The 24,707-nt window shown below is 43.6% G+C and overlaps 1 protein-coding gene across 2 annotated transcripts in view; it reads left to right on the plus strand.

Annotated features, from left to right (window-relative positions):
• Window positions 1-8,362: 8,362 nt before the first annotated feature.
• Window positions 8,363-24,707, plus strand: part of samd10b (sterile alpha motif domain containing 10b) — a 47,874-nt gene continuing 31,529 nt past the window's right edge. The window contains exon 1 of one of the 2 annotated variants that reach the window (XM_062391143.1): window positions 8,363-8,704. In XM_062391143.1, coding sequence (XP_062247127.1) covers window positions 8,692-8,704 — 13 coding nt within the window. In that variant the 5' untranslated portion in view covers window positions 8,363-8,691. Of the gene's footprint in view, window positions 8,705-20,491; window positions 20,644-24,707 lie in introns of those variants that run through there. The other variant, XM_062391142.1, reaches the window with a different exon arrangement.

The raw sequence follows: 24,707 nt of genomic DNA on the forward strand, positions 1-24,707 counted from the left end.
ATGTCTTGTTCATGCACACATGTAGCCCTCTATACATGTTTAATGCCCCAGTGGTAACCGTAATGCTACATTCAAATTGCTAAAATAGGAATTCTACATAAAGAAGCACCCTGTATTTGAACAATGACAATGAGTTTCCATTAGAATAAATGCATTCAGCAGGTATTTGCAACCTCCACCACACACATACAGTATGAAGTGCATAACAAAATGCTCATGGTGACAGTGACAGTAGGAGATATCAGGTTTGTGTGGGACAGAGTTGGAAGGAGTCACATGGGAATTTTGAAAATACCAGCTTAATTTACCCTGAAAAATAGGAAAATCAACCTACAGGAAAAAAAGAAACACGCAATAAAGTTCTGGGCCCATAAAATCCCTGAACTGAATCTACGATATTTATACTAAACTAGGGGATTGGCTCAATTACCCACAAAGGGGGATTAATCCAAACATGCTAACATAAGATACTAAACAGATCAGTTGATCTATTACATTACGTTATCACATGTCATTTAGCAGACGCTTTTATCCAAAGCGACTTACATTTTTTTTAGAACACTCATCATTTTATGAGGGGCCATCTAGGGGTTCAGTATCTTGCCAAGGACACTTAGGCATGCAGATGGGATAGAGTGGGATTTGAACCAGCAACCTTCTTGTTGCAGAGCACCCGCTCTATCCCCTAGGCCACGCTCTCCCCTATTACTCAGTGGAAGTGTTGGAAAAATTAGAATTTACCTAAACTACAGTAACTCTATACATTGAACTGTCTATTTAATCAGATACAGGATCTCCTTCTGATAACTAATGTAAAAAATACTTCTTATTTCAAAATAAAAATTTCATGCACACCCAAACTAAACCACGCCCTGTTCAGACGAGATTGAGTCCTGCTCTTTCTACCTTTCTACCTATAAATATGGAGAGTAAAGCTCATGATGGCGCCTCCCTCTGCAGAGGAGTGTGTCGTAGAGCATCTGTTCCTGCAGCAGCTTCACCTGCAGCTCTGTCTCCGAACAAACTCTGGATCTCACACTGTGAACATGAAGACATGAGGCCTGGTGCTGGAGGTGAGTCCAGCAGAGTCACAGCTTCTCACTTTACTTCCTCATCACTGATCTGCTGTGGGTTTGTTTGGGAAGATGTTTCACTAGTGGAGGAGAAGCTGAACTGAAGAGGAATAGAAACATTAGCAGCGATCCTTTATGGTTCTGTTTTTAGATGGAGCGCTCACTCTGGGGAGACACTGAATCATTTGAACTGATTAGTTGTTTTTACATGAAACGTGTGTTAATTTCTTGTTTGGTTGTTAATCTCTTGACTCTGTTTTTTTGTTTGTTTCTAAATATAATTCATATTAACGTGACAGAAACCTTTTCTTTTGTCATAATTTTAAATTGTAATTCCCTGTGTTCTCAGACAGAAATGTTTGTTAATTCAACATGAAAAGTTGCTTTGCGGTTAAAGTGGATTCAGCTTCAAACGTTTCTTCAACAGTTGCAGTTTTACTGGTTGAAAATGAACCATCGAATCATTGAAATAACAATAAGTATAGCCTAAGTAGGCCGACAGCCTCCTGTCCCTCCGAAATAACCCAAACTCACTGAGGATTGTGGAACAACTGTTGTGGGAAAGGGACACATGTATTTTACATAAGTGCACATATTTCACTGTGATGCATTCAGCTTCTCTTGATTTATAAATAAAATTAAAGATTTATGTAATGAGCAAGTGAGAAAATAGTTTATCTGCATGTTTTATAGAAAACTTGGATCAAGACACAGAGTCTTCAAGCGACTTTGTCTTCGAGTGTTGACTAATTTATAGAGTGTGTCAGTTACATTTGATCTGCACTGAAATGACGTGTTTTTATTTTTCAAAGTAAATGCTCGTCATCTTAAGAGAAATTGTGACTGTTGTGTTTGACAATTCATTTGCAGATTTGTATTACGAAAACACAAAAAAACAATAACTTCTCAGTTTGGAATAACCCATTAGTGCAATTTGTCAACGTGAGCAAAGCTGAAATAAAAAATTGAATAGCTCAGTCTGTTTTTTAACAAAGACTAATTGCCTCATTTGGATGTAATTTAATTTTTGATGAGGGAGAGTCACAAAAAATACTAATAAAAAATACTGCATGAATTTGTACCTAGTGAATTGAAATGCGATTTTGTGTTATACTGTGTTGTGTGTATTCCCATGGAAGCATTCTGTAATCTACATGTTTCTACATGTTTATGCATTCGTGTGCGTGCTAGTTTGTACGGATGCATGATTCAGTTTAGTCTGTTTAAGCAGTGCATATGACACGGGGTGGAGTGGTGGACCACTGGACTATCTGTCCTAAGAGACCTCTAATACCTAGAATGTAGCTGCGGTTTTATGGATGCTGCAGAAATATATAGGAAGACACCAAGAAGTACAAGATGAAATATCCCAGCATATAACATTACGCCCCATTTATGGTCCACAGACTGAGAGGTTTGCCAGAAAGATGCACAGGAGGAGATATGTTGAGATGACAGGTTTATTGATACGCTTTCATGCATCGCACACAAACACACACCTACACACACACACAAACACATGCAGACACATCATTCTCACTGCCTGAACTGCAATGGCAGTTAATTCTAGCTCATTATATGTCAACAGTACAATGTGGGTGAAGAAAGAAAGAGGGGGGGGGGGGGTGCAAAATAGGACATCATTTTTCACTATTACACACTCATGTTAAACTCCATCAGTGTCTCTGAGTTGAAAGCAGCCTGCACGCACAAAGCCTGACTTCATTCGTATGTGAAAGTCAGGGGAGGATTAATGATTTTTTTTGCACTAATTGCCGAGTGTGTATCATTCGGAAACAAAGCAAAGTGTCCTTGTGAAAGGACAACAGTAAATTGCTATTAGGGCCTTCCTTCAGAGGAGGCCAGCCAGAGCTGTTTTCGGGCAACAGATGCTCAAATGGAATTTCATCGATCCACTGAGCTTAGTGTGACAACAAAGCTTTGAATATGGGCAGTCCAGTAATCAGCCCAAGCCGCGGATCTGAGCCCGCGCACAGAAGGAGAAAAAGATGATGGATTTTGTGTTGTGAATACTAATGCACTGACAAACGGGACACGTGTGCATTTGCGGGTCAATCCTATTGGAAATGCTTCGTTAGACTAATTGCCATGTAAAGAAAAGGACCTCTTGCACTCCTCTCCTTCAAGAGTGGGGTCACCTTGGGAGGAGACTTGTATGACAGAGACTTACAGAAGCTCAAACAGTAACACTGCTAATAGCATGTGCCTTATTATTCACTTAACGTCACAGCAGCAACCTGCCGCCACGATACATCTGTATGAGCTGTCAATTTGATTCAATGATGGAGACGAAAGGAAGGCAAGTGAATGACATGCACAATGGTTTTGGTGAGAGGTTTTCATATTTCTCACATTAAGCTTCTGACAGCTCACGATGCCCGAGTTGATTTGTTTCCCTGACGGCTGAGGAGATAAATGAGGTTATTGACTGAAGCAGTTATATGACCTGTTGTTTGACTGAGGCTGGTATTTAGCTGATGGGTTATTTTGAGGAGAGGAGAGAGATACAAATCCCTGAGTTTCAACATTTAGAGAGATAGACCGAGCATCCTGTCTTCCTCAAAATTATGGCCCTTGAATAAATTTGGATTCCTTCCCATCCGAATCTTCCCTGAGGACAAAACACCAAGAGTTTTTTTTTTAATATATAAAGATGACACAAATATCAGTGTCCTCTATATCTGTCGTTTCATGTCAGATTCTGTCTTTGTGTCGTCTTAACTCAGCCGGAGTACCACGAATTTTTGCATATTTGTCACATTTTTTTGTTTTCTGCAGTCGGAAAAAAGTTAATTTGTTGAAGATTTGAACACATTGTGAAGAGGACAATTCATAATACAGTGACATAAAGAGTTTATCATTTTCCTTGCACTATGAAGGTGGGTAACAGCAGAAATTATTTAAGCAGATTGATTCCAGTGAATCATTATCAATTCTTTACTTAAGTACATATTTTCCATTGGCATGGAAGCTGGTTGTGAAATTACTCAGGTTGTGTACTTTACTTGTAATGTTATATGTATATAGGAAATTCTGTGATATATTGAAACTACTTCAAAATATGACACATTAGTCATCTGTTATCGCTTCCATTTAAAGTATTTCCAAGAAAAAGTCCCAGATAATTCTCCCAAAAAGCATCACGAATAGGCATAATAGTGCAATCATGTACATCAGGAACCATCTCTGGGGGAAGACTGGGCACTAGAGTGAGGGGCACTTTCAAAGAAAACATCCGAAATAAGAAGGGATGATTCTTGATAATATTGCTGTTCTTTTCTTTTTTCACTCGCTGAGGTTGCCATTTTATTCAGGTTGGTGTCTGTGTCGACTTTTAGAAAAAAACAGTAAGTGCATTGTCTGCGGATGGAAACATGTTTCTTCACTTACTGCAAAGTGTGATCATATCGAACCTCTAAGACTGAAAGAGATTTGATGACAGACAGAGAGTGAACAGCATGTGAGGAACAAAAGGAACACAGTACATGGTGAGCAGCCTCTTGGTTTTGATGATGATGATGGAGAGCGATGTGTTTGTGTGTGTGCGTGCGCACGCGTGTGAGAGAGACAGGGGTTGTGTAGGTCAAACTCACACTGTCTGTTACACTGTGGTAATTTGCATAAGAGTGAGGTCACCATCAGAGAGTGAGTGGAATGAGAATCACTTCCCACCCTTACCGCCCTTCATATGGTATGTGCGCACACACACACACACACACACACACACATGCACACACACACACACACACGCACGCACACACACACACACACACACATACACACACATACAGGGTGCAGAACAGGAGACAGGGGGTGATGATCAGGCAAAGGGAATACATCTCTCAAATAGGTTCTGTCATCCTTTGCTCCCCTCTCTGAATTCACTCGGAGCGGGGGACAGAGCTTTCAGAGGACGGCCCCTCTATACAATATGCACTTAGAATCACAGAAAACTCCCCCAGGTCTCTGATTAGGAAAACAGCTCAGGCCCCAAACTTAACACCATAAAGTGGATTCTCCTCTGTCATCTGCACTCATCTCGCTGGAGTAAATAGCTTCCTGTGGGAATTCATTACATTTCTTTCACTTCCACCTGAAAGAGCCCTCCCTTTCAGATCAGATTAAGTGCAGGCGGAGGAGAACTCTTATTTTCTATTGAAATCCAACCTCTTTGAATCTTTTCTGTCTCTAAAACATTCAGTTGCACCAAAGGTTGGTCTGCTCTCTCCTGGGCTGTTCTTCTCTCTCCATTCCTCTAGTCTATTTGGCACCTTTGGCGCTTGTATGTGGGCTCTGCCAACTCGAGGGACAGCCATTCACCGTGACGCCAGCTTTGGCAAGGATGCCACACTCCAGTAAATCAATGGCCTCTCTATGTCTCTTGAGGAAGTGTTCTCAGCTTCTCTCTCATTCTTTCTTTCTTTTTTTGAGGAGATCTCTAGCACCGGCTCAAGCTGTTCCTTTCACTTCATCTTATCAGCCACAATCTGGCTGTTTGCAGGACAAACATATTCCTTTTCCCCCCAATACATCTGTTTTCATTACAGCTGGAGTATGTGTGCAATTTGCAGCACAAACACACGTTTTTTATTGCAGCTTTGTGTATTTGCACCATGCATATGTCTTGCACTGTCGCAATACAACAAAGTCTCCTGGCGTGAGCAGGACAGGCCTTGTGTAACGGTTTAACACAGACAATAAAAGTTTAATAGCATAATCTGTTTGTCGCACGATGTAATGCAGATGCTGCTCGGAGAGAATAACATTCCTCAACACCCAGAAAATATGCTTCAACTTAACTCCCGGTGGAAACTCTTGGCTGCAGCGTGAGGAATGAACATCTACAGACAATAACATTTTCATTCTCCTGGTCCCTCACGTTCCTGCCGCTGCTGCTGGGCCACAAAACACAGGACAAAGATATCTTTTCCCAACAGCAGCTCATGTTGTTGCTGCTGTGCTTCTGCCACCTGACTCCCGGCAAGCTGGTATCAGCAAATCTTGCTTCTTGATCTCTGCAGGATCTATTCATTATTCACCGCACTGACCGTCCTCTGGATTAAAGCTACGCGCCTCGACTGCTCCGTTTTATTTTTGCAGAAAGCATTCGCTGGCACATTTCTAAATTAAGCTCCGTCTCTGAGATTATGAGGGAGTGCGTGCAAATGTGCATCCCTCCATGTGTGCGTGACTGCGTCCGTGGGAATAACAATGAGTGCACCATCATGTAGGAATCTGACTGGGTGTGTGTGTGTCTGGGCGAGTGAGTGTGTGCTTTTAGCTCTTGTCAGCGTGTGTCCTGGTGAAGCCCTGATGGACCAGAGACTCCTTTGTTCACGGTCTTTCAGGCTTTGATGATCCAGTGTCTGCACGAGCTTCAGGGAGGGCCCACATCTTCCAGCACAGGCTGATGGACCGGCTCGGAGTCTTCTAGGGACATGGCTATGCAGTGTTCTACGAGGAAAAGAAAAGAGAGGGTCGGGCGATGAGCAGTCTGAATAAAATCAGAAACAATTAGCGGGGCAAGTTGTAACAGCAGATTGACGAAGACGCGTTCACAACCTGCTCCCACATTCTCGGCTTTGAAGTAAAGCTCGACCGTCTGCAGGGCAAATAGAGGCTGACGGGGGTGTCTGTCGAGGGAGGACTGTTTTTAAGGATTTTCTAAGTTTCTGTAATATTCCAGAGGATCCTTTCCGGGTGTGAGCAAAGATCACATGTTTGCTCATGTGTTATCCCACACATGCTTACAAATCAGTGATTTGATAAAGCTCATCACCTTAAAGGGCCAATCCACAGATAATACAAACCTAAAAAAGCACCTATATAATAAGCTCTGCAGTTCCAGAACAATCTTTTTAAAGTGTCACCTTCATGATACCCTCAGGCGTAATTCAGGTCGGGCTTGAGACTTTTATCCTATCGACAGAAAGTTTGTGTTATAAACTGAATGTGTCCGGTGAGAAAAATTGGGCGATAACAATAACTTTTACCGGCAGGAAAACTTTTTCTTTACTTGCACTGAAGGAATTGTATACAGTGATTTGAAGCTTGATTTATAGAGGAAACTAAACGCATATCTCAGCCTCGGCTGCATCTGTGTTTTAGTTGTATTTGTGTGTCTTCATGGAAGTGCTATAGTTCATCCCAGTACTTTACGTCACAGATCTTACTGCCATATTTAGTATTCAGAGAATTGAAAAACTTTGGGGGGCAAGTGCAAAATAATAGCAGAAAGTATCATCATGAGTAAACAGGGGAAGTTGCATATCGCTGATGAATCCTTACAACTTATACTTTTTTAGTTGTGTATGCAGGTTTAGTTTATGTTAGTCTGACATGCACAGGGCCTGCTTATGATTTATCTTGTTATTAAAGAGGAGAAGAGTTGAAAACAAGACGATGGTTTGTGTCTGCAAGTTACAAAGATGCAAAAATAAAAAGACAAAGCACTAACCGTGCAGTTTTCATAGCTCCCACAATAGGCTACAATAAAGGGAGCTCATTCCCAGGGGGGGAATATTTACTGCACCCAAAGAACAAACGTGCTTTTGAGGATTTCTGCTGAATTGAAGTTTCCCTTTGTTTAATCTGGGAGGCTTGTGCCCTGATCAACTGCAACCTCAAAGAATCTCTATAAAGAAAGTGATAAATTAAAAAAAAAAAATCTAGCCTTTCACAACCAACAGTGATATAGAACAAAACTATAACTATTACAGCCAGGTTCATTTCACAAGCACAAATACTCAGGCTTGTTTTTGAAAGTATACGAAAATGTGGGCTCGAGGGACAGATGAGGCCCAGTATATGTATATCATACTAGGTTATACCCAGTATATAACCTCCTTTGAAAAATTAATTTGTATTCTCTCTGCGGCTCTGGCCAAATCAACTCATGGTGAATGTAAAAAATAATGATTCAAAATATATAAAGGCATTCAAAACAAAATCTGAACAAAAAATTTAAGAAACACAATAAAAATCTCATCCCACCTATATTCACCACTTCGAACCGGACAATGTGTGTATTTGTCGCTTGTGTGTCACTCCATCAAAACCATCGTATTGGGAAATATCACATCAGAACTTCTCTGGGCTATTTGCATTAAATTGAGAGCCAAAACAATGACAGCCCCGTTTGTAGCCTATGGTTGCCATCATAATAAAATGGGGCGTGTGTGTTGTGTGCATGCGAGAGAGAGGGAGAGGGAGAGGGAGGGAGAGAGCGGGAGAGAGATATAGAGAGAGAGCGGGAGGATCCAGTCTGGCTCCAGGAGCAGCTGCTCGGTGCGTAATGACCTTTTGTCTCCCGGCGGTCAGGTGCGGAGCAGCGGGGGGGCGGAGATTCACAGGGAGCCGCTGTTAAACCCGACTGGTCCCGCGACGTCCCGCACAACAAATGTGCGTGAGAGAGTGATGTAGGTTTTTGCCTTGTCTCTTCCCGGTGCACGGCCGCAGTTCGCCGCCGGCTCCATGCTCCCATAGCGGCTCCGAGAGGACGGAGAGACGCGCTCCTCTTCCCGGTTCGTCTTTATTTCTCACAGAAGCATGGGAGAGTCCTGCTGACACCACGGAGAGATACACGCTGAGACCGAGTATGGCCGTGGACGGTAAGAGCGCCCAGCATCACTCCCACTGGAGCCCCGCACAAACTGGGACGTCATGTCCAGGAAGGAGTTCACGGTCATCTGACTGCACTTTGACATATTTCAGAATCTCATATTGGACCATCCATAGACACGTTTAATAGAATATATATGTGCTTATTCTGAAATGTAATATTGATGTTATTGTACTTTTCATATTTCAAAATCTCATGTTAGACCATAGACCCATTTTAATGCAATATCTCCGTTTTGACATGTGCTAATTTTTAATTGTTGGAGGAAGTTAATTTGATCTTAATGTACTTGTTCACATTGTAGAATCTCATATTGGCCAAAAATATTATCATACAATATTTTCATATGGACATGCGCTTATTCTGCAAAGTAAGAGCTCATATTGATCTTATTTTACTGCTTTATTTTGAAATCTCTTATTAGACCATATAAACATTTTATGGAATATTTCTGTCTGAGCTCATTCTGAAATGTAAAGGAAGTTCATACTGATGTTAATGTATTTTCTATATCCTGAAATCTTTTGTTAGGATATAGATATATTTTTAAACAGTATTTCCATGTGGACATTTGCTTTTTCTGCCTTATAACGAGTTCGTGATGAGCCGTTACGCTGAAAGCTGCACTATGAGCAGCCATATAGACATGATATTTACAATTTCAAAGTTGCGTCACAACCCTAACCCATTTGTAGATGGTGTCAACGTGTGGATGGATCTTTTTTTTCCTGCAAGGTTGAAAACCCAATCCACTCAGAGACAAATCAGTCGACTCATCCTTTAAAGTCAAGTGGTGTTCTCTTGTTTTGGAACATTTTAAGATTCATTGCAGCCAAGCAGCCTGAAACTATAAGTTCTCCTGCTCGGTGTGTGCGGGCCGGCACATTGTTCATCTGGGAGACAGTGTTTACTTCTGGAATATATAACAGTGAGGCAGCCGTCTTTGGTCGTCCCTATTTGCTTTGACTCATGATGGCGAGGCCATGGTATAAATAGAACATAACCTACCTCTGCTATGCATGCAATCAAAAGTAATCTAAATAAAAGCACAAACATCCATCACTCCATACAGCCATACATCGTTTTGCAGGGTCACTTGTTGTTGTGGTGCTGGAGCCAATCCCAGCTGATAAGGTTCACCCTGCACAGGTCACCACTCTATCACAGCACTGACATACAGAGATAAACAACCATTCGCATCACCATCACATGCACACCTATATGGGCATTTTCACCAGATAACCAAACTTGCATGTTTTCCGACTTCGGGAGACTTTCCTCCACCGCGCTGCCCCTTTAAAAAAATCCAACACGCGTTTAAGAAAGAGGAATAGGTCTACATAAGAATTTGACATAACCCTCCGGGTATCGCCTCCCAATTTCTGTGAGGACGTTGGAAATGATCAAACATTTTTGGAAGAGGCCACATTTTATTCATCCTTGGCTTTTAACAAATATCTTGTTTTCGTCCTCTTCCCCTGCTTTTCAAGCTCCAGCGGGCAAAACCAATTATTTTCTTTAAACTATACCGTGCATGAGAATCTCTTCAGCATTTTAGTGGGTCCTGTTGTTCTCCTGCCCCGTTGTCTTCCCCGTGCTTCGCTGGTTGGTGTTTGCTCCGGGCTAACTGACTTAAGTGAAGCCTAATCAGAACCTCTCTCTGCTCAAGGGCAATAATGTGTGTGAGAGCATCAGCGTAGTGCCAAGTGTGTTTCCCATCTGCCCCAGGTCTGCTGAAGCAGGTTAGCTCCTCATCAGCATTGCTGCAGGTAAGACACTCAGTCAGATATGCATATATGCCTAGTGACACATTGAGCTATCTATAATTAATCCACAGTTTACTTAAGCATCATTAATTTACCCAATGCCCTGGGCACGGACACCACCCTGACAGTGTGCTGTGCCACTTAAACTTTAATGAATGTTGGTCCGGGTAGACTGTTGCATTGTTTAAGCACACACACATGCACACGCACAGACACACACACACACACACACACACACACACACACACACAGACACACACTGAGGGCTGGATTGACAACCAGGGGAGATGATTAGGAACACAGATCCCTAAGATTTAAGTCAAATCTGTGATTAAATATTAGACACACGATCCGTCATCCTCAGAAAACCCAGGGGAGGTTTAAAGTTGTACATGTCGGATCCCTGTTTAACTGTTGCACAGGACAATGACTGAGTTGATTTAGTTAATTTTACCCTGATTTCCAATTGTCAGTGGGCCGCTCTTTGATTGTTAGGTGGGTTCTCAGCTACAGGCCTGTGACTGTATCATTTACAAGGGCTGATCTGCATTTAAATGGTATAATTTACATTTTTACCTCATATTCATACATTCTGAGAGAATTACATTGTCTGCCGCTCAGCGAGTTTCGCTCTATAATTATGTTTCCCTTAGTGTTAGCCTATTCAGAGCAGATAAAATTCATCACATGTTTGCTTAAAGCGCCCAGGACCTCCGGCTGTATTGTCATATCTGAGATAGCCACACAAATTGATGCTCCTGGATCAGTGAACTTCCAGATGCAGGGATGTTTTTCCCCTCTGAAGAGGAGCTAGGAGTGCAGGGTGACAGAGGCATACTAAGATCTGCATGTTGGGCATACAAAGACTTGAACTGGTGCTGAGGACGCCAGGGTGGCTTCCATCCATCCACCCATATACTGCTGGACATATGCGCACACACACACAGAGCAAAAAGAAAACAGAGCTGCCGTGCCCCCCGTCGATCTGACAGACCCACAACGAGACGAGCCCAGAGCTGGATCTCAGTCCAAAAGCAACCTATGTATTTATCTCAACCCCGTGTCTCTGTGAGCGTGTGTAGACACACCACTGTACGAGGGGTGATGGTGTGTCTGTGCTGCCTTAGTGATGGACGTGTGAGCAGAGGAGGGCTAACGAATGTGGAGCAAAAGCGAAAGTCTTTCAATAAAATACAATCTAATAGGATTTTCCTCCTCAAAGGACACTGCAATTACATATATTCACCACGGACCATTTATTATGAATTTAATGCCAGTAATCCCAGTAACAACTATCAATTTATCACTAACTAGCTGAGGAATAATGCAGCTGTCTGTCTTCTTAAGCTCGGGAACGGTTACAGGGAACCATTCTCTCAAAACCTCCAACAGCACACAAACCTGCCCTTCCCTCCGATCAGGTCACACAGTCGCATGCTCATTCAACTGTGAAATAACTGGCCATTTCCAGTGGGGCGCTCCTGCTATACCACAGGATTTCAATCTGTGTTTTGGTCCATGTGCGTGTTTATGTTTGTGTGTGTCTGCATGCAGATGAAGTAGAGGGGGAGCCGGCACCTCAGTGGGTGTGTTGGTAGTGGGGGGGAGGGGGGGGTGTTGAGTGTTAGCTTTACACGGACAAATACACCCTTTGTTGTTTTTCTGGCGTGTGTTTCGTCGCCTGCTGGAGACGGCGTCCATTTGGTGTTTGGAGCCAAATGTGTTTTCTGGCCTCTAGTAAAGTAATATGGTGTTAGTGTGTTAACCCTCTCAGTTACAGTGGAACGGTGGGGGTTATACAGCTGTGTGGGTGTGTGTGTTTGTGTGTGCGCTTCTGTGTGCATGTGTGTGTGTGTCACGGAGAGCATGCAAGCTGTTGACCTCTTTCCCCTGTCCATCATCATCCCCTGCTTCCTCGCAGCAGGCAGTGTGTCACTCAGTTTAATTCATGGAGCATCCTCCTGAACACAAACGCACGCACACACACACACACTACCTCCTGTCATCCATCATCAAGTCTCTGATCCACCGCAGCTCCGCAGCTGCACCTGGTCTGAGCCTGTGGATTCCGGCAAAGACAAAGTGGACAGAGGGTGAGAGGAGACAGAGAAGAATGTATTTGTATAATCTAGTGGAGTCTGTCTGAGTTTATCAACATCTTAGAGGATGTTTTGTTTTTACTTTATCTGAACCACTTTACACAGAGGTAGCAGGAATGAGTGTACCCATCGTTAGGATCCCTGATTGGACAGGAAAGCTTAGTTGAAGTTTAAACAAAGACAAGACATTTATTTTCTCCTCCAAATAAGTTTGAAACCAGGTGAAACTGGAATCTTCTATCTGAATGTTTACCTCCACCAAGGTTATGCTTCCCCCCCCTGTCTGTCAGTGGGTTGTTTGTTTGTCAGCAGTATCACCCCCCAAAAACGTAATGGACTTGCCTCAAACTTGGTGAAAGGATCGGAGCTGAGCCAAGAAACAACCTATTACATTCTGGCACAGATCCGAGATTGCAAGAGCATGTTTTTCAACTATTTCCCAGGGAATAATGCACGGTTCTTCATGGTGGTATATATTTAGGGGACCGACATATATGAGTTTGTGCAATTTGGTGTGAATCCATATCTAACGGATTTTAGATGTTGTTTCTTAGAGAGGAACGTTTTTTCCAGCCACTACCCTAGAACTGCCGCCAATTTGATGGTGAGATAATGTGGATTCAGAAGGAATCAACGACTTCAATAGCTTTAGAACTGTGCTGAAACAAAAAGAACGTATTCAAATTGAAGGGAACTGTTGGGGCCTCGGTCGTGGTATGTGCTTTTTCAGTTTGACAATATTATCACGTTACCAGTTTTCAGTTACTACACTGGTGAGAACAAGGTTATATAAGTGGCAATAAGAAAGATGGACAATCCTATGGAAATGAGACCCTTGTTGAAAGAGCTTGGATGTATCACACTGTATCTCGGTGGTTACGGTGCTTGGACTTCTCACTGAAACAGTAATCCAACAATCCATTTTTGTCAAACTCTAACATCTATAGGAGAGTTGTTGTTGAGGTTAAGGGAGGAAAACATTTTCAGTGAGGTATTGATCTGATGGATTTTTCAAGTGTTCCTCTCAGATCCGCCGCCAAGTGCTTCGACCTCTAACCCCTTTGTGTTGAAGTGGGCTGAGCAGAGGACAGTTCAGTAGATCCACATCGACTCTCTGATTGATGAAGTGGTAAAGGCGGACTTCAGTATAAATCAGCGGTGGATGAAAATTAGCAGAGTGTGGGGGATTTCTTTTTTTACCCTGTCCTGACGCGTCACACTCGGACTGTTTCGTTCAGCCGGGCCCTCACTGCTAACCTCGCCATCCCCTTTAATACGTCCAGAAATGATAAGGCCTCACCGTTCTGATCCAGTGCCCTTGTCCCAGGTCCGACTCCCCCCCCTCCGCCCTCCCTCTCGCCTTCCTTCTCTCTGAATTAGTGTACGCACAGGCCCATATCCAATTTCTCTTCTTTTAATTAACCTTCAGCACGGGTAGAGGGGCTGAAAGGGTGGATGAAAAGGAGAGATGTAGTTTTTCTGAAGAATCACACTAATTAGCTATATTTTGACACAGGGGTTGTGTCCCTCATGTATCTCACTGTTGTTAGCAACTGACACACAAAGTCCATCACTGTCTCTGCTCCTCGCTGTTTGTTTCCCCTCAGCCTTGCCTAGATGAAGTGTTGGCATCCGGCTACTTCAGACTATTTGTTTGTGCAATTGTAATGATTTTAATTTACCATTTATAAACATCGCTCGTTGCTGCTCCCCATCATGACCATCTGTCCCGGGAAAACGAGATAGCGCTTAATGTGATGAGGCCACGTTCCACTATCCTTGGCCAGATGTCTTTCAGCCGGCACTTTCAAGGAGAGCAGTCAACCTCTCCCCCCCCCCCCCCACACACACACACACACATACACACGCTCTATCCTTCCCATTAGAGTCCTCTGAACAAACAGTCTAATTAAGTGTGGCCTTGTGCAATCGGGTGAGCTTGGAGATTTTCACTCGTCGTTAATAAGCTGGCCCCCGCTCCTCCTACCAAGTGCTGGGGGTCAGGGGCCCCCAGCGGTACAGATTACCCATTAAACCAAATGGCTAATGGCTGCAGGTACGCCCTAACAAGGCATCCATCCTTGCACACTCGCGAGCACAAGTCACGTCCGTGCACTCGAAAAAAAGCAATTACACTGCCACTCTCAATCTCGTAGCATGATCTCTGACAGGTTGGCTCTGCGTTTCAGATAGTGTGTTGTTGTTTTTTATGCAAATGTCAGAACTTTCCAAGTATGTGTTTGTGTTTGTGAGTTTTGAATTGAACACGTTTTAGACTCATCCCAATCATTGGTCTATTGTCCTCCAAAAATAGAAATCATACAATTGCTTTCCCTCTTATCAGCCTTCTAGCTGTTCCCATTCGCGCTGCTCCAAATCTAATTGCTCCACCCTATTTCACCCTTTTTTAAAATCACCTTACCACCGCCGCCACCGCCTTCTGTCGCATTCCCACCCCTCCATCCATATTCCGCTGTCTTCCTCTCTCTCTCCGTTCCACTCCCGTCCCCCTGGTGTGTGTTGGACCTGCTTCCTGTGAATATACAGCCCTGTCTGTGGCCTCCTCTGGCTGTCACAGTGCCTCTCAAATGGCCCCTCAATTTGCTATGTCAATAGGCAGCCAAGTGTCAGCGTGTCAGCTCCGCGGCTGAGGTGGGGAGGAAGAGTTGTCAAAATGCAGGTCAACTGTGTGACTAACCCCCTGGCACTAATATTCTCGCTTGCCTGCATTCGTTGTCCGTTTTTCCAGGTTTCATCTCAACTGCACTTTATTCCCGCTTTCATCTCATCACAACATTAATCTCTCTCGCTCTCTTCCCCCTCTTTGGTAGCTCACTGGAGTTGCATTAAAGGAAAGAAAGCCCTCCCCAACGATAATGCAAATCCCACAGTCCTCTGCATGCTCACTGAACATTTAACTGAGATTTTCACCTCACAGTCTTGCGCTTCTTTTAACTCTCTCACACTCACGGAACCCATGGGGGGAAGCTCTGGTTTACGCATATATGAAAGCCATATGGCACCATCAACATCGGGGGGGGGGGGTACATATTGCAGAGATTTATATAACGCTCAGTTAATGTGGATATTTCTACTTTCTGACAAGTTTAATGCAACATGTTTTTTTTAGGGCGTTAACAGATTTTTGGCCTTAAATAAGAACTGACGGTGATTTTCTGAATATCGCAGACCAGGAAATGTCCTGGAGGCTGAACCTAAGAAATCCCTCTTAGCCTCAGTGTAACCCGCTGCCTCATGTGCCCTTCTCCGGACTTCTTATTGAATGATTCATTCTCAGAAAGAGATTGCGGCCATGATGCCAAAGACAGGCTCTTAAACATCTTTATATATTTAAAAAATGTCCAATTTAATCTGGCTTCAACTGTGAGTAAGCGTAGCTGAAATCTTCTTAAATTCCCTCTTTACTGAGATCATTGGTTTTCCTTTTACCCTTGTTTTCTTTGGATTGGTTGTTGTATTAATCCCTTTGTCTTTTGCTTCCTTCACATCAAATGGAGTGAAGCTGGCTGTGGCTCGGTGCAGTGTGTGTGTGTGTGTGTGCAACAATGCTCGTTTGTGCGGCTGCACCCTTTTGACCTGATTTTCGATGAAATCCAGTGAGACATGCGACTGTTGTACCTTATCCGTAGATTAGCAGGGATTTGTCCGGCAAGAGTCAGCGGGATGTAGTTGCCTAAGTGCTGCATTGGTCACAAAGGATCCTGCAGGGAGACAAGTATAGACATGTTGTTTCTCTTGCCTCTTTACAACCACCTGGGGCATGGCAAGACTCCTGCTGACAAACAGCCATCGGTCTGTCAGAGTCCCAGTGTATCGCCTTGAAAGCCGTTATTCCACCTCATTCCATTTGTTTTATCCTCCAGTCCTCTCGCAAAGGTTTAATGGAACTTTGCCCAAGACGTAGTTGTTTTTATTGAGCCCGGTATGACAGACGTTAAAAAGAAAGCCGGAGCAAACTATTGTCGCGGGAGGCAGCCGAGGTTACAGGGCTGTCACTCAGAGTTAGTGGGGGTGGGCTCTGAACTGTCATACCAGCCTCCCGGTCTCGCCCTACATACCGGGTCACTGGCGCTCTGCAGGCTTTGGGTCTCGGTTGAAGCAATAGCACACGACGACACAAATACTTCTGAACACGTAGCTCAAGTTACGTATATGTACTCTGCCCTCGTGTGCACGTACATTTGCCCTGGCGCTGCCGGGTCAGGCAAATAGTAAGATGTTTCAGCGGATGCAAGTCACGTATTTAGCTCGCAGGGTAACTTCTGTGTTTTCAATGGAGGTAATCAAAGATTTTCAGAATGGCTCACCAGTGATGAGACAGATTTCAATGAACTGGTCATACAGGGTTTTATGGTATCCAGTTTTAGGAGGCAATGCATAACGGATATGAGCACAGTCACTGTACTTAGGGAAATTGGGTGGTTTGCGCTCAAGCTGCACCTAATTTGGTTTAAAGTGAAATAATTAAGCGTTGTATAATAAAGCTTTTCTCTCATCTAAAGGGAAAAGGCTCCACAATCAGACAGCACATTCATACGATACACAGATATGTGTGTGGGTACTAGCACAGATATCTTTGTGAGGACCATTTTGAGCCTATACAACCTACACAGTGAGGACATTTTGTCAAGTCCTCACCCTTTTGGCCCACTTTTAATGGCCTGTTTGAAGGTTAAGACTTGGTTTTAGGGTTTGGGTTAAATTAGGTTTAGGGTTAGGCATTTAATTTGAATGGTTAAGGTTAGGTTAAGGGCCTAGGGAACGCATAATGTCAATGAATGTCCTCTCTAAGATAGATGTACAATTTTGTGTGTGTGTGTATGTGTGATACAGGAAGAAGAAAAGTGGGGGTTGCATGTGCTATTAATGCCCCATTGTTAACATGATGTGTCTGTGGGATAATTGGAGTGTGTTTAAGTGTGTGCGTGCATGTGTGTATGTGTTTGTGGGCGAGTGTGATTGTCTGAGTAGCCGAGTGATAATAGGGGAATCGTTAGTGGAGTGGAAGAGGAGAGAGGGTTGGAAAGAGAGCCGGTTGGCTGCTGCCGTGTTGGACCAGAATTACTGAAATCACCGAGACACACACCATGAGTGGTGGCAGTGTCAGTGTCAACAACCAGAGCACCCACACACACACAAACACACACACACACACACACACACACACACACTGATGTTGATTAATAAGTGGGTCTCTATAGAATATATGAGACATCTGGCGTTATTAGAGATCAGCGTTTTCAGGGTTTTATCAATAGAAATCCAGCAGCGTTTGAAAACCTGACATTAATCATCCGCTCTGATGTGTTTACCACTGAGCATCGGAAGAGGAATTTGCTTGTAAATCACAGAATTACATTCACCATCACTGTGGGGATTACTTGTTAAGAGATTTACTATTGTGGCCGCGGATGGTTCGATTAAGTCCCATAATTAAGTGATGGAGTTCACAGAGAAACAAGGAGGTTACGTGTTCATCTGCATTGGATATTTATGAGTGTTTGTAATTTGGTTCAAATCCAAAAAACCATCTGGATCTCATCATTTTTGTTTCATAAGAGGACTGTTGGTAGGTTCTGTCTGAGCGCCCTTCAGATAAGACCTTAATCCTGCTGTGTGCTCGGGTTGTGGTGTGATTTCATCGTCAATTTATCCTTGACTGTTTTAAAATAATGAATAATCCAGTTAATAAAATAGTGATAAATGCACATGAGAAATTTCACTAAAGCTTACTAATCAATTTATATATTAACCTTCTTTATAGAATCTCAACAAAACACAAACAAGAAATAGTTCCAGAAACTCTCATTTTACATTTTGGTTTTTGTATTGGATTAAATAAACATGATGTAATATACTCTCTTTCTTTCCTTTTTTTTACCTTTGAGCCAGTGTATATTTCCCTCTGCTTCCTGTCTAAGTTAAGCAGAATCTCCTGCAGGCTCTAGATTCTTTACTGCACTGAAACAAGTGTCAATTTCAACGTTGAAATGAAACTGTAACAAACCCATGAGGAAACAGATAACGAGTGTGTTCAGAATAAAAAGAGAGATGAATGAGAGAATGTGTTGTGTGCATGTGTGTGTTTAGAGTATAGGATCAAGACAGAAATGAAAGTAGAAAAAGTTCCCTTGAGATCTTCTGGCCTGGACAAGAAACTCCTACTGGGACTGTGTGTGTTTGTGTGTGTGTGTGTGTGTGTGTGTGTGTGTGTGTGTGGGTGTGTGTACCGATAAGAATGACAAAGAGCTTTGATTCTCTTTCCTGTTTCATCCCAAACTGTCTACTTTGTACTAGCTGCTGTCTGACAGCGCGCAGCCTCACGAAACCTAGTGAATGAGCATGTGTGTGTGTGTGTGTGTGTGTGTGTGTGTGTGTGTGTGTGTGTGTGTGTGTGTGCATGATGATGTGTGAGTGTGTGGAGGAGGAGAGGTAATTGGCATGTCCATCTGACGCAAAGTCCTGGGCAGTGCAGGAGTGGACTGGATAACACAGTAATTAAGCAGAGAGAGCTAGACCCCCAATCAGCACAGCATTCTGCTGCAGCCCACAGAGAGAGGGAGGCCTGTGGAGAGTGAGTACACACAGAGGGGGAGCGGGCGAGTGCCCCCAGGTGTGTGAGCATTTTGTCTCGCTGTTAGACTGGAAACAAGGAGGCTCCTGAAGGGCTGGTATCGAACATGGCTGACTGGGATGTGCACACACGCCATCCACAGACGACACCTGCTGATGCTGCTGCCGCTCTATCTGAAAAAAAAGTGTGTAGACTTTGAAGAGATATAGAGTGCAGGGGAAGTGTCGGGCTTACATCTGTTGTCTAACACTCGTAGAACTTAGTTAGTTCTGCAAATCTACTACAACTCAACTGTCTCAGTGCTATTGACTCTGTATGGCCCTTGCTTTCCTTCTTTCTTGCTTTTTGTCTTTCTTTTTTCTTCCCTGCTTTATTTCTCAGTTTGTCTTTTTTTGTTGTTGTCTTTCTTGGTTTATTTCTTTCATGCTGTCTGTCTCTTCTTTCTTTCCTTCTTTCCTTCCTCTTCTCTTTTACAGCAAACTTTAAAAACTCTCATATTTCTGCCGGCTGACAAGGACAGAAGTGGCCCCACCACTGCTGCCAGCGCCACCGCTACCACTACCCACAAAACTACCAACTTACTCCCCGTCTGCAATTTTCATTTTCTCCCTCTATCTCAGCTTCAAATTCATTGGCACTTTTCGGCTTCTCTCTCTCTCTCTCTCTCTCTCTGTTTACCTCTCTGCGTCTGTGGAGCATTAACTTTTATCTATTTTTTTCCCTCCACCATTTCCCCGCCCATTCTATAATCCTATTTCCTCCTCTTTTCATCCCCATTTATCTTCTTTTATCCCCTCATCCTGGTCTCTTTGTGAGGATGCAGGGATGCTGTAGAGCAGATTACCAACTAACTCTCACAACGGTCATTTACTCACTTCATTGTTTGCAAACCCCTCGGTGCTCAGTAACCTTTGTGTTTGTTTGTGCATGTGTGTGTGTGTGTGTGTGTGTGTGTGTGTGTGTGTGTGTGTGTGTGCATGCTTTGTGCCATCGACTGGTTGTTATTGTTGACTCACTACATCGCCCCGACATTTCTTCTCTTATATGTCACAGAGGTTTACAAGCGATGACACACACATGCACAAACAAAGTAGGCTACTCGTGTGATAGTCACGGCCTCGAGGACGCTCAATAAAGTATTGAGTGCTGAACCCGGCCACATCTCGCTCTCTCACCAGGCCACAGCTCCAGTGCGCCGCATCGATTTACAGACCACATGGTCCCAATGAACTGGAGTCCATCCTCGTCACCGCAGGCCAGCGTACGTGTGTTTGCATGCGCGAGTGCCAACTTGCACACAGACTCGGTCACTCAGGGAAGTTGAACCTCTGCAGATGGCCGCCGTCGCTCCTCTCGTGCAAATTGCAAAGCGTTATAACTTGAGAATACATGGAGCTGGTTTTCCCTATGTTCGGCAGAGGGAGCGTGGAGGATCCCTGCTGGCCGGCCCTGCAGGCTCTCACTGAAGGTATTTGTGCTGTGAAGTCAAGGAGCCGCTGTTTGCTCGTGAAAAGTGGATGTTTGATTTCAGTGGTAAAATCTGTTTGTCTTATGGCTTCAGCTACTTTTGGCCTGATTTGCAGACTCGTAGATTGATGTTTCAAATGCTTAAATTGAGATTGAATTTTGTTATTGAAATTCATGCAGACTTTGTTTTTGTGGTGAGCCTGCTAAATGACTAATTTCCTGCCTTTTAATTCAGTTCATGACTTTATCAAGGCCATTGTGCTAAAATGGAAATGGAGCTTTAATACTTTGTGCCCAAACGTTGGTTAATCCACTCAGACACAGCGTTTTGCCAGTCAGGGGAACAGCTGTAAACAAACGCTAAATATTTAAAAAGCCAGTCTTGCCTAAGCTGAGAAGTTACGTGCCTGTGTTCGTCTCATCCCCCACATGGTCTTGGATTCTTTCCAGGATAATACCGTGGGGGCTGGTCTGCACTTCAAACTGTGAAGGCTTTTTAGATCACAGCACGTACACGAGATTTGAAAGCTGAAAAAATAATTTTTATGGGACAGCGGAAAAGGACTGTAACTGAACATAGTGGCAGCTCTTCCCTCCGTTTAAACTCCTGTCAGAAACAACAGACATCTTAAACTTTGAAGTATAAAGTTTTAGACTGGATCTAAAATATATGTTTTTTTGAATCAATCAAAAACAAGGACAACAAAAGGAAAGAAACTAGTTTGATCATTTAACTTGTTGCATTTGACCTTTCCCAGTATTAAAAGATTCAACCAGTCAAACCTGTTACCATTCAGCGTATAACCTTTCTCCTGGCTGCCTGTGGGTGTCACTGCTGTGGGAATTAGAAACACCTCAACATGCAGAAAGTCATGCTCGGCCTGCTCGACCTTTTTAATGCAATTTGCTCCATCCTATCTGATGCCTCGATCCCTTTTGAATTTCTAACCAGGTTAATTTGGATGAATTTGTCAAAGGTTCCCATAATAGTGATAACAGTGTAGTGGCTTTGTGGGGACAGATTAATCATCCTATTACCTGTCCACTCAGGCTGGCTGGTCGAATTATAATTTAATATCTCGCGTACAAGATCATGCAAATAAACACAGATAGCACATGTCCTTGAAGCCCCGAAACACGGAGGCCTTGGGTCCACTGTCATTATTATATTATAAATTATTTATGCAAATGCTTGTGTTTCGGTTCGCATGTGGACCAGAGCACAGTCTTCAGGGTCAAAGTTTTGCATGTGCATATTTTTAATTCCACCACCTCCATCCGAAAAATGCTAAACAGGCTTTTAAATGCGTGTGGAGATTTTTGCTCCTCTCTGAAACCAAAACAAATTCTTAGATTATCAGATGAGTGATGCTAACAATTGCTGCTAAAGTTGAAAGCTGGGGAACGGTGACTCTGTGTGTTTCTAGTGAACCATTCAGGATATTACATCTTTTAGCATTGTTTCAAATATGTGAAGACAGTTGTGAGGGTGTTTGTCTCCAGGGAACTCATTAGAATCATTATACCTCCACCAAGGCCCAACACTTTAAATTTACTGGATCCCAAATTGCACACACTCACAAGGATCAGTCCCTTTAACGCGCCTGATTACAGTGATCAAAGATCCATGAAATATTCTGTGAGAAAAAAAAAAGACTTAAACCTGATTTTCTTTATGGGCAACTTGTGAAGAACATAAAATATTCTTCTACATTAGCTTCCATGGAATGTGAGACAGTAGTTTATTCATAATTGTATATTCCCTGTTTATCGTATATGATCATAACAACGTGAAGGTCCATAGTTGCCGCGGCAGATGAGGATGAACACTGTTTATTGTTTGCTGCCTGAACTTCTGCTGGGTTTAGCTTTCCCATCTTTAATGAAAGTGAAAGGGACGACACAATTATTGCGGATCCAAATTAAGATTTTAAATTTAACTTCAGCATGCAGCCCTCATTACATCAGCTCTCATTAGATTCTCCATTTTCAGTACGTACTTGAGCCATGCAGGAAACAAAGCCTTCTTCGAAAAAAAAAAAGGATACGTAAAATACTACACAAACCAGAGCAGTAGCTCATGTTCTACACCAGTCGTCAGGGAGGTTATGCAACTGGGCAGGCTGGTGAGAAGAGCTGGCTCTGTGGTTGGAGTGGAGCTGGACTTAGCTGTATGGTAAGTCACCCTCTGCACAGCACCTTCACAAGGCAGGGGAGTAAACAGTCAGCATAAATACATGTACAGGAAGTCTTTCCCCCCTCGCAACACTCTTCAACCCCTCACAGCAATGGTGGGTTCTATCTGACAGAACCCTCACATACTGTACATAATGCACCTGTCTCTCTCCTCCCCTCATTCTCTCCACCTCCCTCATCACTCACCTCTCTCTCTCTCTCTCTCTCTCTCTCTCATCCTTACCCCTCCCTCCACAGTGTCTAGCTCCTCACGCTCTCCTACCTGTCTCCCTCTCTCTCATCCCTCTATCTTACCTGTCTCTCTCTCCAACCTCTCTTACCTGTCTCTGTCTCTCTCTTTCTTACCTCTCTCCTCCTGTCTGTCTCGGATACAGAGGGACTCATCGATCTTGTCCGTTCTCTAGTTCCCCAGTTCGATCACACCTCACATCCTGTTAGTCGACCTTGTCTCACTCCTCCTCTTCCTCCTCCTTCTTGTCTGCCATTTGCGCTGAATTATCAATTGTCAGTGAAATGTAATCTGTCCCATATCACCATAGGGAGACTTGACTGTGAAGGGGAGAAAATGGCAGAAGCGCACGATTTCCATAAACTCTTCTCCTCTCCTTGCGCTCCCTCTTTCTTTACCCTTCATTTCCTCTAGCAAATAATAGCATTGTTCTATTCTGAAGCATCATTTTTCAGCTGTTCTTCCCTTTTTGTGACATGTCATCCCGTTTATTTCTGTATGTCTCTATTCCGACATTCACCCTGGGCTTAATTCTTTCATCCCCTCAAGAGGGCGTGACCACGTTAGGCCTCTGTGTTCCATCTCCTCTTTTGTGTCATCCTTCCGTTTCCTTCTTTTGTGTGAAACATGTATGAGATCCTCTGAGCCGGAGCCGATGTGACAGCCAGTGGCCTCGGGTGGAGGAGTTGGGTAGATGGTGTCTGTGTGTGTGCGACTATGTGTGTGTGAGTGTGTGTTTTATCCTAAGTGATCTGTAATTGTATGTTCACACACACGGTGATGGATAATCAATAGTTCTGTCTGTCTCTGTGGAGGAGTGGTGGGGACCAGAGTGGAAAGGGTAAAAGTCGTCCTGTCCTCAGCGCTTGACCCTCCAGTTTGTTTTTAGTTTTTGGTGTCACAGCACCGCCTAATGAGAGGAGGCCAAGGTCGGTTTTGGCTGTTCTCCGACCAGCCTCTGTTGTTTTTCTTATCTGTCAGGTCCAAAAGAAAAATGCCAACTCCCCCTGAGTTCTGGGCTGCACTCTGCATCGTGCGCCATAATTACCCTGCAGCTAAAATCCAGAATTCAACCTCCATCCACAAACAAGCTGTGTCTCAATTCAGCGGCTGCATCCTTCAAAGGACCCGCCGACCCCGGTCTTCAAAACCAAAATGAGACCGTCTTGTTTTCCTGTTGCGTCACCAGCTTGTCCCGCCCTTAGAGCCGCCCATCGCCATAGCAACAAAGCTACAAAGGCAAACGTTATTCGGTTGATTATAAACGATGAAAATATGTTTTTATAACACGTGTGCCGTTAGCTGTTTGGTTAAGTAGTGACATTTAAAAATAAATTCTTCTGACATTTTCGCCTCAACATTACCGTTTGTCTCCGAAGCGCAATGAATCATGGGATATGTTGGGCTGGGGGGGATCCACCCGGTGGTCAGGGATGGAAGGACACATCTGGAGGATCCTACGAATTGGAATAGTATATCTCGCCGCTGTGACGTAATCGGTCTACGAGCATGACTTCGAATTGAGACACTGCTACAGACTCTTGCAGCTTTATTCAGGTCCGCTCTCCAAAACCAAAGCAGACAGGAATTATACAGATGTGTGGATACGCAAGTCCTCATGCTGTCACATTCACGTATGC

Source organism: Platichthys flesus, chromosome 7 (genome assembly GCF_949316205.1).
Source record: "Platichthys flesus chromosome 7, fPlaFle2.1, whole genome shotgun sequence".
Taxonomy (NCBI): domain Eukaryota; kingdom Metazoa; phylum Chordata; class Actinopteri; order Pleuronectiformes; family Pleuronectidae; genus Platichthys; species Platichthys flesus.